The sequence below is a fragment of the Mus pahari genome, chromosome 12, assembly GCF_900095145.1.
Source record: "Mus pahari chromosome 12, PAHARI_EIJ_v1.1, whole genome shotgun sequence".
Taxonomy (NCBI): Eukaryota; Metazoa; Chordata; class Mammalia; order Rodentia; family Muridae; genus Mus; species Mus pahari.
In genome coordinates, this window is record NC_034601.1 from 14,701,234 (window position 1) to 14,717,632 (window position 16,399).

The 16,399-nt window shown below is 44.2% G+C and overlaps 1 protein-coding gene across 3 annotated transcripts in view; it reads left to right on the top strand.

Moving 5' to 3' along the window:
* The window catches only part of LOC110330006 (protein HIRA), an 89,492-nt gene extending 75,492 nt beyond the window's left edge, over nt 1–14,000 (top strand). For 2 of the 3 annotated variants that reach the window (XM_029544343.1, XM_029544344.1), the window contains 2 exons: nt 863–951; nt 13,127–13,920. In XM_029544343.1, the coding sequence (XP_029400203.1) occupies nt 863–951; nt 13,127–13,243 (206 nt within the window). In that variant the 3' untranslated portion in view covers nt 13,244–13,920. Of the gene's footprint in view, nt 1–862; nt 952–13,126 lie in introns of all 3 variants that reach the window. The other variant, XM_021209940.2, reaches the window with a different exon arrangement.
* Nucleotides 14,001–16,399: the final 2,399 nt, after the last annotated feature.

The following is a 16,399-nucleotide window of genomic DNA, read 5'->3' on the forward strand; positions in this document are numbered from 1 at the left end:
ACTGGCCTTCCTAAGCAGGTTGAACTCCCAGATCCTCATACCTTGGATATGTCACTCATGTCTTTGTCTTTAGGTTATTTACCCTATTCCTCAAAAATGGTTTGCCCCTTCCCGAGTGTTGAGCAGAACTCACCCTTACGTATCACAGAGGCTCTGCCTCGTCTGGACTCTTCACTTACATGTGCCTATTCATTGTCTCTGAATAGTACATTAGTGTCCAGTCTTTTCCCCTTGTTTTGTTGTCTGTGAGAAGGGGAACCATGTGTTAAACTACATGAGACACTATTTCTCAGAGTTTTCAGATTCTAGCTTCATCCTGTTCGTTTTTTCCAGTCTCTATGGCATTAGCTGTCCAAGCGCTACCCAAAACTCTGTGTATAGTTTTTCTGGTAGCATCACCCGTACTATGGTGCTGGTGTTCCTTGATCTTGCCATATTCAGTTGTCATTCTGTAGTTAGCTTCCCAGTCAGCTCCCTTCCTTTTGAAGTTGCCTTCCTACTTCTAATCTCATCACACCAGCTGCAGAGTCTCTTCTCTCAAACACTGCTAACCCTGTTAACCCACTCCTTCTACCAGTTCCCCACGTTTTCCAACGATTTTCCATCATAGAGCTGCCTGTGTCTTATTACATGTGCCCAGAAGACAGGGAGGATGTTGCCTATTGTCCAGAGGCTGATGAATGAGTGAGAAACTATTCATGGGTCTCTAGGCCTCAAATAGAAATAGACATGTTTTGCCCATAGTAGGTAATAAAATATTTATTCATTCGGGTTGAATTTGTATACAACTTAGCATATTTTTGATTTTCATTTCTTTTAATAATGTGTTCCTGTTTTTGTTGCTGTTGTTTTCTATGACTAGGGTTTGAATACCGCCTCCGTGAAATATGCAAGGACTTGCTGGGTCCAGTTCACTGCTCCACTGGAAGTCAATGGGAGTCAACAGTAGTGGTGGGTGCTTTTTTCATTCTTGCCACAAGAATTACATCACAATCACAATGGTAGAATTTAAAAAATAAGATTATCTTTCCCTGTCTCAAAGAATGCTTTGAGAGTTATTGTCATGAGGCATCCAACTGCCTACCTGAACCATGGTGTCAGTGGGGTACTGGCCTACTGGCACTGCACATTTGGGCAAGAGTTCAGTAGGTGCTAGTCACACCTGTGCTGAGAGAAGTAGCTTACCAGCATTCTTGGTATGGTATAGATGTCAAGGGATGAGGGAGGTGAGGAGGGTGTCTCTCTCATCCACACCAATGCTTAGCAGAAGAGAGACGGGGCCAGCTCTCCTGGGCTTATTATTATGCCCTTGGGGCAAGCTCACCAGCAACCCCCACATCCAGGGTCAGCTCTGCTGTGCTGCCCAAGTGAGTTCAGGTCGTTCACCCAAGTGCTGCAGCAGGTGAGGGGCAGGACCAGCTCTCCTATTTTTATGACCCCATTGGAGCCAGTTCTCCCACCCTCTGCTGGTGGTGAGGGCAAAAGGGAGAGGAGGAGAGCTCTCCTTTGCCAATGCCACTGTATAATAGACAAGAGGCAGGGCCAGCTCTCCCGCAGTCCGTACATCCAGGGTTAGCTCTATTCTGCTGCCCAGGGAGGCACAGGGTCTGCTGTAGGTGGTAAGGCATAGGGGGCATATTTCCCACTCCTATGTCACTGATTGGTAGACTAGTAGCAGGACCACGTCTCCCATGCTTACACCTTCAGGGCCAGCTCACAAGCACTACCACCACCAAGGACCCTGGGTGAGGTACAGTACTTGCTCTCCTGAGTGCTGCAGCTGGTGAGGGGCGGGGCTAGTTCTCCTGCTCTCATGACCCCAAAGCCAGGTCTCATGCCTGTCGCATGTGGTGAGGGAAAAGTGGGGAGGAGAGTATCTCTCCCTTATCTACATCATCACACAGCAAACTAGTTGTAGGGCCAGCTCACCTGCAACTGCCACAATGTGCAGGGCTGCTCTCCTGAGTTCTGCAACTGACTAGGGGAGGGGTCAACTCTCCCATAATGCCTAGTTGAGGGATAGCACCAGTTCTTTATAGCTCTCAGATATTAACATGTCCTTGGGTGGCAGCTCAGACCAGGGTTGTCTAGCTTGTCTTTGGTGGTTAATAGACCCCTGCTCTTCAGGGCCAAGAATCCAGATATGGTCCCTGGTGGCAGCACAGGTAAGGAGCATGGTCCCAGGTAGTATCACTGGCTACTGACATCAGACTGTCACTCATTACCCTGAATTCGCCAGTTCTGACTCTTCCTTGTGCCTACATTCTTCTGTTTCTCTTTCTCTTCCATTTCTCTATCACTGCTGTTTCCTATTAGTGGTACCTGGGGGTCTCTGGTGTCTGAGGTCGTCTCAGGAGTTCTATGCTCATGCGTTATGGTGCTAGGCAGGAGTCATCTTGGGCATAACCTTGCCAGGCCCAACCTGAGTGTCTCCTTGTGAGAGTCGTCTGTCAAGGTGACAGGGACACCTCTAGGGACAGAGGAAGATCATCTTTCATTTTCTATATATATATATATATATATATATATATATTTATTATATGTAAGTACACTGTAGCTGTCTTCAGACACTCCAGAAGGGGGCATCAGATCTTGTTACGGATGGTTATGAGCCACCATGTGGTTGCTGGGATTTGAACTCCGGACCTTCGGAAGAGCAGTCAGGTGCTCTTACCCTCTGAGCCATCTCACCAGCCCTCATTTTCTTTTGTTATGTCTTTATCTGGGATCAGGATAACATTGATTCCAATAAAAACCGTTTGCAAGTTTTTCTTCCCTTTCTATGTCCTGTAGTAATTTCACTAGTGTTGATATTGGTTCTTCAGAGTTCAGGTACTAGACCTTTTTAGTTGGGAGATTTACTGTTTCAGTTTTGTTGCTGGTTGTTGAATTAATTAATTAATTAATTAATCCTGGCAGCAGGTTCACTACCCACACCAAAGGTTTACATTGTTGAATGAAAGACACACACAGCCTTTATATTTTGATATGCCTTAATCAGCACAATAGCTGCCTAGCCTCCATTATTGAGAGAATTGACCTCCTGCTGATAATTCTGAGCTGTAACTTACTAAGTTCTGTGTACTTACTTGGCTGCTCTGGACCCAGGGGACTGCCCAACTGGGCCGATGCTGGGCCATGCTCTCCCAGCTCCTTCACATGGAGGCCATGTCTCTCTGTCCTGCACTCTTCTCAGGCATGGTGTCTCTTCTCTCTTCCACACTCTACTGGCATGGTGGATCTCCTCCCTTCTTCTCCTAGTCCCAAGCCTGAGAATCCTTAAGTCCTGCCTCTGTCTGCACTGCCCTGCTGACGGCTGGCATTATTTACCTGTCAGAATTAACTGGGGGCAGGGTCCCTCAGTATCTTTCATGTGGAACTCTCTCATGCAAACAATTTTGAGGACCCAAATTAAAATTAGAATATAAGCAGCATTAGGGCAAACCCACTACAGCTGGCTATGGATCTTTTTAAGTTATTTACTTTGTCTTGGTTTTATTTTGTTATGCTGTATGTGTCTAGAAATTAGTCTATTTCTTTTAGACTTTCTAACATAGTGGAATAGATTTTTAAAATGTCTTTATTAACATTTTCTGAATGTCATTGTTTTCTGTTGTTTTGCCTCTCCTTTGATTGTCAGATTTTTTAATTTGGGTCTTTTTGGTTTGTTTTGTTTTGTTTTGTTAGACACTGTCTTGTGACTCAGCACAATCAGAATCCCAATTGAGAGTCTATATTATGCCACGCAGCAGCTGGTGACTGCCTGGAGAGAAAGACTTCTCACAGGGCAGCCTTAATGCATTATTTTACAGGAGCTTTTAAAAGCAAAGACACAGAAACTACGTCCTGGTTGGCTGTTGCAGGAAAAATAAAGCGAGCCTTGGTATCGAGAGGCAGTGACACTCAACTGCACCTAGGAATTCTCGAGCCTGTCTCTTGGCCTTTGGGGCTGGGATCTGAAGGATCCCAGGCAGCAGTCCTACTTTTAGACCAGCTCCTTTTGCCTCCGTGGCAGCTGAGATAGGTAGCTTCTGATGTAAAAAGTTGTAACCCCGGGTCTGTAACTCTTCCCGCAGTGGTCCTTAGACAGTCTCTTTCAGTTTCAGAGAGGCTAGGAGGAGGTTGCGTATTGTAAGAACTCATAGATTATATTGTAAGAATATGATTCTGGGAAACCAGGCAGACGGGCAGGAGGTTGGCACTTAGTGCCTCATCGGACAGGCTTGCAGAAGTTTTAAATCCTTGGGGCAACCTGGTCCAGCTCAGTTGCCCACTGTATCTTCCCTGTGGTTCTGTCCATTCCAACACAAAGGTGAGTTGACTCACTTTTGGCAATGGGAGGTTGAAGAACGTATCTTTCAGATCCAAGGCATGTACATCTGTTCGTCTGGAGGAATCAGACTCATGAAAGTGTCTGAGTTTGGGACAATGGGATGATGGTCTTGATCCTTTTATTTAATTCTCTCAGATCTTGGACAGGTCTATAATCAGGGGTCCGAGGTTTCTTCACAGGCAGGAGCAAAAGGTTCCAGTGTGACTAATAGGGCACCAGGATGCCTATCTCTCTAAGCCAGTCAGTATAGATTGCAATTCTCCCCTTTGCTTCCAGGGTCACTGGGTGGCTAGCCTGATTGATTGATTGATTGTATATGAGTACTCTGTAGCCATCTTTAGACATACCAGAAGAGGGCATCAGATCCTATTACAGATGGTTGTAAGCCACCATGTAGTTGATGGGAATTGAATTCAGGATCCCTGGAAGGGAGGTCAGTACCCTTAAGTGCTGAGCCATCTCTCCAGCCTGTAGGTAACGACCTATGGTTTGTAAATGCTCGGCTCAGGGAGTGGTACTATTAGAAGGTGTGGCCTGGTTGAAGTAGGTGTGCCAGTCACTGTGGGTGTGACTCTTACCCTAGCTGCCTGGAAGTCAGTCTTCCACTAGCAGCCTTCAGACGAAGATGTTGAACTCCTCAGCTCCGCCTGTACCATGCCTGCCTGGACACTGCTGTGCTCCTGTCTTGATGATAATGGACTGAACCTCTGAACCTGTAAGCCAACCCCAATTAAATGTTGTCCTTATAAGAGTTGCCTTGGTCATGGTGTCTGTTCACAGCAGTAAAACCCTAACTAAGACAGATGGTATTTAATCTGGACAGGGGTAGCTGAACTGGTTAATTGAACAATTAAAGGAACTTGGTGTAGGGCCACTCCTGGGGTTAGTGGGTAGTTTCTGCCTATTCCCCCAGGAATTTTTGTTGTCAAATTAAAAAAAAAGAAAAAGAAAAAGAAAAAGAAAAAGGTAGTCCAACAACTGTACATTTTGTTTGAGGACAGGACTTTTAGCTAGGGGATATTATATTCTTCTGACAGGGGGTAAGGCATCAAAATTTTGCTGGGTGTCTCTAAGTTTGTGTCTCATCATCAAAGAAGGTGGTGGTAACTTTCAGTTTATGTAAAATGTCTCTTCCTACTGTGGTAGGGACAGTCAGGTAAGAACTGAATATGTTGCCCCAGTACTAAGAAGTCAGCTGCTTTGCCCCCCAACTGTAAGTGTTAACCTAGGTTCCAAGGGGTTAAAGCATAGGAGCCTGGGCTGCATCACTGTTTTTCTTCCTATTAGAACACTCATTTTTCTTGTGTCCTTTGTCCTTACAGTAGGCTCATTGGTGGCCTACTTGTCTCCTGCACTGGACTAGTTTATATATGGGTTTTTTCACAGGGCCACCACTAGACTTGTTCCTTGGCTCTTAACAGGTTCTTTGTTATTAACACCTTTTGAGTTGCCTCTAGAACCTGGAACCTGCTTACACCTACAAATCCCTCAGACTTTTGTAGCTTCTTTCTAATGTTCCGGCTGGCTAGGTGATAGATGTTAGGTGCCCACCTGTTCTCCAGTGCATCAGAACCCATGGGCTTATAGGCACGGTAAGCCTCTAGGAGGTACTCTAGAGATTCAGTGCTTTGCTTTGAGGTCCCCTGTATGACCTCATTTACCTTAACAGGTCTGTGGGCTTCCTCACTGCTGCTCAGAGCCCAGCCAGGAAAGTCTAACTTGTGACTCGTGCCCCCATACCTTGTTTGGTGTTAGGATCCCAGTAGGGTTGGTTGGACCAGAACACACTCTTAATGTGATAAGCGTTATCAGCCAGAGATCCCGTCTGGACCCAGAACTGCTTTCTTAGCCTCCAACCTTATGCAGTCCTTTCTGATGTGAACAGGGTGTCCAGTAACTGTTAACAGTCATCCCCATTGGGCTGGTTCATATAAGAAACAGTCTCTAGGAGAGAGTTGAGAGCCTGTGGTTTTTCAGAAAGGGGGGAAAGACTTTCAGTTGTACAGGTCACTGATGAAGGGAATATACACCATAAATGGGTGGAGCTTCTCACTTAACTCCTTCTAAAAGGAGTCTAGGTGTTTGCCAGAGGGAAAGAACAGCAGGAGCTGTCAGGATCTGGGTTGGGCCAGGGGACTCCAGAGAATTAGGGGTGGTAATTGAGATACCTGCTGGATTCTGATAGGGGACCTAATGGGAGCCACTGTGGGTATGCAGGGGAGATACAAACTTAGGGGGAGCTTTTGTAGAGGGAAAAGAGTAAAGGGTCTCTGGGGCCTAGGCCTGGAATAGAGTCACTCTTCACTCAGGGACAAAGGATGGGTATTTCTTCTTTCTCTGGGTCACTGGATAGAAATTTTGGTGCTTTTTTCCTTTAGGGTTTTGGTACCAGAATCTTGATACTAGCTTTAAGGGAACAAACAGGCACCAAGTCACAGAGGAAGCTGTTTTAAGAGACTTAGCCAAACATCCATGTAGGGAAATAGATCAGGGTGCCAGGATTTCCTGTGATCATCAGCTATACTGCTTGAGCCTTTTGATGTCATATGTTCCTGTAGATGGCCATTCAATGTCAAAAGAGGGCCTCTCTAATTCACAAAGGGTCCAAAGGAGCCCACCTTTCTGTCTTTGCACACCTCCTAAAAATAGTAGAGAAAACAGTTAAAGAAGTGAGCTGTGAAGCAGAACTGTCTACAGTTTCACTTCTGGATCTCAATTCATAATGAAAAGTAAGAGACTGACCAGAAGAGACAGAGACAGACAGGACAAGAGCAAACAGTAACAACATGAAGACCAATTGGGGTGGCCACCATGCATTCAAATACCTTAATAGTCCTGGAGACTCTGGTGACATCTCACACAGATCTTACACACTGACTGGCAGCTGCTAATCTGACCTCTCCTATGAGTTCTTAGGCACACAGAATGCACATTAGACTTTTCTCTGGAGGTGACAAACCAGGTGACTTTCACTGAAGGGAATTTATACAAGGACATTGGTAAGGCCTGGCCGCTTGCAAGTAATGAGTTCTTTCCTGAAGCCCTGGAACATCTCAGGTTGTGTACCCCCTAACAGCTGTGGCCTGCACTAAGGCCTTGGGATTGGTCAAACTGGTAAAGGTCAAGAAAGGATTTTGGTAGGACCTCCAAATGTTAAGAGATAGAGACCTAAAGTCCACTCAACATATAGAAGTCTATACTGAGTGAGAGTCTGTGTTAGACTGTCTGGCAGCTGGCAGCTGCCTAGAGAGAAACACCATAGAGCAGTCTCAATGCATTTTACAGGAGCTTTTAAAGCAAAGAACACAGAAAAACTATATCCTGGTTGGCAGTTGCAGAGGAAAATAAAGCAGCAAGTAGTGTAACAGAAGCCAAAAGCAAGCAGCTAGCTGTAGCTGTGGCATTTTGACCCTGAGTTTTTAGAACAGGGTTGGATGCTTTCCCATGGGATTTTTTATGGTGGGGATAGAAAAAGTAGGGGATCAATTTCAAGATAAACCAAAGATGCCTCCAGCTGAGAGGAGACAGAGGAACCTCTATCCAGTCACGGTTGTTGATGGTTTGCCAATCTCGCTAATCCTTTGAAAGAACCAGCTCTTCCTTTCACTGATTATTTGGATTATATTATATTATTTATATTACATTATATATTTATTTAAATTTCAGCCCTGGTTATGAGTATATCTTTCTGTTCACTGTTTTTGGCTTGGTTTGTCCTTGCTTTTCTTTTCTTTTTTTCTTTTTCCACATATTTTATTTCTAGTAGTGTAACTCCACAAATTTTATTGCAATTAAAATGTCATACTATTTTGTAAGTTTGCTTTTTCAAGTCTCTAAGGAACATTATTTATTAAGTTATTAATAATATTTTTTGATGAGCTAAATGCATTTAACACATGTAATGAATACATGACTATTAAAAATGATATCTACCCACATTCCATCCTTGGGGTCCATACACAACCCAAGAAACACCCTTGATGTCTCTAGAACTCTATGGAAACTAAATCTTGACCAGGAAGAGGGTCAGTCCAGTGTATTAGTAAATGGAGGTTGGCACTGATACAGATGGTAACTGAGAGATATCTCAGGGACCCCAAGTACCCCACATTCTGAGTTCCTGACAAAGGCAGGCATGGCCCATCCTTACAATACAGTCCCATGGGGCAAGGGTTCTCTGGTGCTTGTAGTTCTTGGAGGGATCCCCCAAAGGACCCTACTAAGGCTGAGTTCTTGTTGAGAGTCGGGCTTACCTGGTGAGAGCCTCATTTCTAAGGAGACTTTGTTTTAAGGGGTCTGTCACATTGGGTGATAGGTAGTCCTGAAATACTGATTTTTTTTTTTAATTTCTCCTTCAATATTTGTTGATTGTTTTGCTGGGTCTGTATTGGCATTTGTGGTATTTTACAACTTGGAATATATCTTTCCAGTCCCTTCCGGCTTTTAATTTTTTTCTGTGGAAGTTATTATTCTGATGGCTCTTCTGTAATTTCACCTCTTTCTTTTGTGGCTTATAATTCTCTTTCTTTATTTTATGTTTTTATTGTTTTATCTATAATATGTTGTAAAGATATTTTTTTTTTTTTGTGGTCCTACCCATTTGAGCTTCTGTAAGCTTCTTGTACCTGCAGGTTGTACCCCTTTTCATCTATTGAGAATCACATACTTTGATGGTCCTCTGCTCTGCTGCCTTCTGGTGTATCTTGCATCTACATGTCTGCTTTCTTCCTTCATAAGCTCTGGGCAACTGGCAGTTAGAGGGAAGAGATCTTAGGAATTAATCAGGAGGACTGTTAGGTTCAGGTAGTCAGGGCCTGTCTGGGAGTGCTGAGAAGTGAGATCCCAGGGGAACAAGTGGCTCACAGGGTGGGAAGAAGGAGGCCTACTCTGAGAGGCAGGGGATGGGGTAGGATTGGAAAATCCAGAAGTAGCCAGCTTGCCTGGCAACACTTGGAGGAACTCTTGGGCCTGTGGAGTGAGACAGTAATGGGAGCTGGCAGAGTTTACCTTGTGGATATGGGAGAGAAGTCCTGGAATTGTGCAGGTCTGTGAGGTACATTGGAATAGAGCCTGTCTGGTGGTGTGGGGAGGGAAAGTCCTAGAGGAGCTGAGAGACATTTATCTCCCCACTACCTCCCGAGTTTGTTTATGGTCTGTAATTGGAGCATGGTGTATATGCATGGACATGAGTTTCAGGTTTATGCTTTGAGTTTATAGCTTGCTGTAATCTCTTCATGTCATAGGATAGATATTACCTCACCTGTTATAAGATTCCTTGTGTTGGTTTGAATAGGTTTGGCACCTATAGATTCAGTTGCTTGAATGCTTGGCCATAGGGAGTGACATTATTCAGAGGTGTGGCCTTGTTGGAAGAAGTGTATCACTATGTAGGTGGGATTTGTTGTCTCCTAGCTCCGCCCAGTGCTGAAGATAGTTTCCTCCTGGCTGCCTGTGGGAGACAGTCTCCTCCTGGCTGCCTTCAGATCAAGATTCAAACTCTTGGCTCTACCAGCACCAAGTCTTCCTGCATGGCACCATGCCTCCCATGCCCACCATGGTGGTAATGGACTAAACCTCTGAACCTGTAAGCCAACCCCAATTAAATGCTGTCCTTTATAAGAGTAGCCTTGGTCATGGCATCTTCTCACAGCAATAAAATCTAAACTAAGACACTCCCAAATTATGTTTTAGATCTGTATGTAGGTGTTTTGCCTGTATGTATGTCTGCACACAGTAGAGGGCATGGGACTACAGTTATAGATGGTTGTAATATGTTGTCATGTGGGGACCTCAGGAAAAGCAAGTGCTCTTAACTGTTTAGTGGTTTCTGTTCCCCAAGAACAGATAAAGTAACACTTTTATATCCTATTGATCTCGTGACATACTCTTACAGAGTTCACAGACTGTGGTTTCATCTTGCTTTACAAGGCAGGTCTTTTTGATGGTTTAGATTGTTTTAGCATTTAATTTCTTAACCCTTTGGAAAAGTGCAGTATGTTCTTTATCTTATTTAGATACCTAATTTTTTAGTAGCAGTAACTGACTAAACCCCCCTCCCCTTCTTCTTTCTCACTTTATCTCCTTTATAGTTCCAATTATCGAAGGGTGGCTCTGTTTACAGGGTCTGTTTAGGTTACCATTGCTAGAGTACTAAGCTCTCTGTCTGTGGGAATGTTGATTGGCTTTTTAGTGTATCCTTGACCGTAGTTCTTTCCTTCTGCTGACTTGGGGTTTGGTTCGTTCTTGTCTTACAATGCTTTATTTGGTTTTCAATATGAGCACTTAGAGATACAAATTCCCCTCTTGGGACTACCTTCATTGTATCTCATACATTTTGGTAAGTTGTATGTTCATTTTCATTCATTCCTTGGATTTAAAAATAATTCTTTCTTGAGGTGGTCCAGCCATGATTCAAGTATGTACTTTAATCTTTGTTATTCTGTATTTTCTGTAATTTCTCCTATTAATTTTTAGTCTTACTCAGTTTTGATCAGAATACAAGGAATTTTTTGAAATTTCGTATATTTTTTGAGACTTGCTTTGTTTTCTCATGAACTGTGATCTGTTGTAGAAAAAGTTCTGTGGGCTGCTGAGAAGAATGAGTATTCTTTAGTGTAGGTAGAATGTCCTGTAGATGACTTTTAGGTCTATTTGATTTATAGTGCCACTTAATTTTAGTTTTTGTCTTTTTTTCCCCCCCTGGTTGACCTGTTTTTGTTTTGAGACAGGGTCTTATGAAATGGTCTCACTGTGTACCTCTGGGCCCAGAACATGCAGTCCTCCTGCCCCACCTGCCAAATGCTGAGATTACAGACATATTGCCATACCCAAGAATGGCAGCAAGAAGCAAGTTGGGGAGGAAAGGGTTTATTCGGCTTACACTTCAGGGCTGGAACTCAAGCAGGTCAGGAAGCAGGAGCTGATGCAGAAGCCATGAGGGGATGTTCTTTACTGGCTTGCTTTCCCTGGCTTGCTCAGCCTGCTCTCTTATAGAAACAAGACTACCAGCCCAGAGATGGCACCACCCACAAGGGGACCTCCCCCCTTGATTGAGAAAATGCCTTGCAGCTGGATTTCGTGGAGGCATTTTCCCAACTGAAGCTCCTTTCTCTGTGATAACTCCAGCCTGTGTCAAGTTGACACAAAACTAGCCAGTATGCCAACTATATCTGCTATTTTTATTTAGCTTGTCCCTAGTGCTTTGCTTTTGTTTTTGATGTGGATTTAAAAAAAAAAAAAATCACCTTTTAAGTAAGCATTTTCTATTTTCCAGTTCTACCTTTCTCACCTGTCTTACTGTTTTTGCTAAGCACTTCAGTGCAGTTTTGAAATCTTTTAATATAATAAGTTACACATTTTTGATTAACTCCCCCTTTCTGGATTAAACCCTACTTGGTTATAGTTCCATTAGAAAATATTGATAATAATTTATATGGGATTTGTTGTGCATGTAGTTTCATGGTGACATCCATCAGTCCAGAATCTCTTTCATTTCTATACTGGTCTTGTTTGGTTTAAGACTAGCCTCAGTTATTTGCAAATAGAGTTGGTGTTCTTTATTTTTTGTTGTCTAGGTTTGTATGAGGTTGGACAGTCCTAATTTTTGGGTGTTCTTTAGAGGACATTTTACAAACATGGCACTTTCTTTTGTAAGTGTTTCTTTCAGAGTGAAACATGTTACTAGCAAGCTGTTACCCCAGTGCCTTGTCAAGTTTTCATAACATCTTTTTCTGTCTTTAACTTTCAACTTCCTGTGTTCGTGGTTATGTGTTTTCTTTTGCAGACTGCTGGGTATGAAGCCTAGAGTCTTGTACATTCGAGGCTAATGTTCTTCAATTGAGCCTGATTCCTGATTCTAGGAGTCTTTACACACTCATATTTTAAATAGAACTTTGGGTATATTTAAAGAAATCTATATTATAGGGTTGAGGCTATAGCTCTGGTGTCATGGTAAATCCTAGTGCGTGGGTGACAGGCCAGAGGACAAGATGTTTAAGGTCATCCTTGGCAACATAGGGAGTTTAAGGCTGGCTTGGTTGCATGGGACCCTGTTTCAAAAATAAAATTTAGGGTACGTTAATGGGATTTTTTTTTTTCTATATCTATGTGGTGGGGATTGAACCTAGGTCCCCAAATACTCTGTGGTGTCCTTCACCCACCCCCAGCCATTACTCATGCAGCTTCTCCTCCCTTTGCCTCATCAGCTAGGGTAGTTTGAGTTGCCTCCCTGATCTGACCTGGCCTCTGGCAGTTCCCATTCTCTGCCTAAGTTCTGGACCTTCTCTGCCCTCACTGGGTACATGCCATCTGCTTGACTGGTTTTCATTTGATATTTTTATAGACTTACTCTGTGGCCTGTAATGGAGTCTACCTAGTAATGGCGGTTGCAGCCAGCCAGCAGGAGCAGGGGAAGAAATACAGGCAGAACACCAGAAACCACCACTGTCCCTGTGTGCCTTATTAAACCAGGATTGCCCTACAGGATTACCCTGCCTGGAATAGGAAAATATTCCTCTGCCACCTTCCCCACCCTACAAGGTTAAATCTCTAAGAATCCTACCTGGGAAGTTTTGTGGTGACTCTCTTAGCAAGTGTAGGTCTAGACAGAGCCTGTTCTTTCCTCCTTCCCTGCACTACATTGTCTCTTCCAGCTACTCTTTCTTCATATGCACTCACCTGGTCCTGCCTTTTAGCTCTGCGCTTAAGTTGCAGAGTTTCTGCCAAGCCAGAAAAGGCCCCAGAGTCTGGACCTCCCTCGAATATATCCCTCAACTGTTGCTCTTGTGTTCACAGGGTTTGCGGAAAAGGGAGCTGCTGAAGGAATTGCTGCCAGTCATTGGGCAGAATCTTCGATTCCAGCGCCTCTTTACTGAGTGCCAGGAACAACTGGACATCTTGAGAGACAAGTAGCCTGTCCTGGCTTGCCCCAGCTGCTACAAGGGCAGGACCACACTATTGCCACTGGCAGGTGCCCGGGGCTAGCCCCACCTGTCAGGGCAGTAGTAGAAAGAGAGACCTTGGCAGAAGATGTGTTGTCCTGCACCAGCACTAGCCCAGTTCCCTGGGTGGACATGGACTATATCCCAGGCCTCCATGACTCCAAAAGGGGGTAGCTTGTCCCTCCATATAGGCCCAGCTGTGGACTTGGGGCTGGGACTGGGGCTCTGCCTTGTTGCCCTGGGGCCAGCAGGGATCTCTTGAGCCTGTCTCCAGCTTGACCCCAAGGTAGACACTGGCTTCTGCCACTGCAGGTGCTGTGCTGCTTCAGCTGTAATGAATGAGCCATTAGTGAGAGCAAGAGCCTGGGAGCGTTAGGGATGACACAGTCGGCAGATGGACCCGAAGCCTGTGTGAAAGCTAAGCTGTTCTGACACATGGACTATTTTTGTACTAGAATTTGCTAACTTGGAATATGGAGTTTCTTTTGGTTGATCAGGATATCCCTATAAGTTACTTGGACATTGGTCACTTGTAGGAAATTTAAACTCTAATTATGACAGCTACACTGAAAAAAAAATTGTACTGAAATTAACTTGTCTATCTTCATTTGGTTTAATTTTTAAATGTTTGTAAAAAGAGACACTTTGTGTGGGGGGTGGGGTGGGACAGAGGGGAGGGCAATTTCTTTTCTAAGTGTAAAATAAATGAACATGCATTGGATACCAAACCATTTGCCTTCCCTGCCTTTCCCTTCTAATGTTCTCTCCTCCCTCTCCCTGAGTCTTTCTCCTGCTGTAGCAGTGACAGCACTGGAGCCTGAAAGGATCTGGAATCATCTGATTACTGCTGCCTTTCTCCTGTAGAAGTTCATCTTTGATGTGTGGGAACCACTTATCTGTCATACAGCAGCACCTCAGGCTGGCCTGGGGGCAGCAAACAGGCTACCCATGTCACCCCCCAAGTGAGGCATTATGACCCACAGACTTGCAATCCTGAGGAGTTATCAAAAGCCTGGTGTGGTGACAAATGTCTCTAATATTAGTATTCGGGAGGCTGAGGCAAGAGGTTTGAGTTGAAGGCTGTAGTAGGCCTAGGCTATGTAGAAACACTTTGTTTAAGGAAAAAAAAAAATGGAGAAAGAAATGCTCATCAGGAAGCTGTAACTTTCTCAGAAAGTAAGCAAGAGGTCAACCAAGAAGCACAGGCACAGACTGAGAGCACACTCTGCCCCTGTTCCCCTGGAGTGTCCTGGAACCCTGTTAGAGTCAGGATCCCTGAACTTGGAATCCAAAGACGAGAAACTGACTTGTCTGTCGACCTTGAGTTCTCACTCTTTCTTATGCCTCATACCTAGATAAGACCCTGGAATGTATGCATGCCACACAAAGCGAGCATGAAGAGCCAGCCTGTAAGTGGAGGCTTTAACTCACAAAGTAAACAGCCAAGGAATGTCAGGCAGGCAGCTTCCCTCCGCTGCAGCAAGATTTTTACCAAAATGCCCCTGGGACTAGCAGGCCTGTGTGAGATGCAAACCAGTGTCTTCCTTTTTCTAAATCAGCTCTCAAGCAGAGGTGAAGGTAAGTTGGCCAGTATGGTTATGAGGACCTGAGTCATGGGAAAGATCTGGCAACTTGAAACCACTTGTCCAAAGCAAGCATTAGCAGGGCTGGTGAGATGGCTCATCAGGTAAGAGCACCCGACTGTTCTTCCAAAGGTCCTGAGTTCAAATCCCAGCAACCACATGGTGGCTCACAACCATCCATAACAAGATCTTGCGCCCTCTTCTGGAGTGTCTGAAGACAGCTACAGTGTACATTACATGTAATAAATAAATAAATCTTTAAAAAAAAAGGGAAGCATTAGCAATTATTTCTGTTGTTTTTATATTTACTTGTGTGTGGGTGTGTATATGGTGCCTCTGGAGGTCAGAGGACAACTTCAGGTTGTTGGTGTTGGTTCTCTCCACCGTGTAAGCTTTGGGGATTGAACAGTGGTCCTCAGACTTGGTGGCAGCTACCTTGCCACAGTTTAGCAAATCTGTTTTTACTACCACTGTTTGCAGTTGCTAGAGGCTGAGGACTGCTGTTTCTAGTCAAGGTGGAATAATACAGAGGGAACTTACCCTCCTGCCTGAGACAAGCAATGAACCAATCAAAACTCATAAAGCAATGGCTTTAAGACACTGAGTATAAGAAAAATATGGGGCCTGGAGTACAAGACCCTGAGTTTGATCTTAAGCATCATGAATACAAAAGATGGAAAATGTTGAGCTTCAAAGTGCTGAGCTTTCATGGAGAGAGTAAAGACAGAGTTCCTGCTAACAGTCTTAGGTTTGTAGCAAGGAACATGGAATGCGTAAATTGAGGAAATACAGTGGAGAGAAGAGACAGCTAGAGCTAATGGAATGGAACACCAGAGAGCTACACGGAGAGCTGGAGAGTTCAGGGGCATTTGTCCAGCTGAATACTGCCTAGTGCGTACATGTGATGAGGCTCCCACATGGGAAGACCACTGTACCAAGGAGAGATCTGGGGCAAGAACAGTGAAAACTGCCAGGCTCTCAGCTGGGAAAAGTGCCTGGTCCTAGCCCCAAACAAAAATTTATACCTCACAGACTTGGAGGCATGCCTCAGTATTGGGGAATAATTGGAACTCTACAGCCAATTTAAAAAATCAGACTGGAAAGGATCCAAAACCAAATTCAAGAGGACTATGAATTAAAGTAGACCAAGGCCACGTGACAACTAGCAAAGATGCGGGAAGATGCTCTAAAAAGACAAAACTTCACAGCCTGTATTGGCCCAGAACTACACCACTATGAAGATGACAGAAAAAAAATATTAAGGTGGTTATAGTATATTTATATTCACGAAGTTAAGTAGATCTGGGGATGCAGTTGAGTAGGTAGGATGCTTGCTTGGCATGCACAACATCTGGCACCATGTAAACTGGACACAGTGTCACACACCTGTAATTCTAGTGCATGGAAGGTAGAGGCAAGGGGATCAGATGATCATGGTCATCTTTGCCTATATAGGAAGTTTGAGGCCAGCCTGAGCTGCAGGAGACCCTCGTCTCAAAAGAAAAGGAGAAACAAAGCCAAAAAAAAAAAAAAAAAAAAAAAAA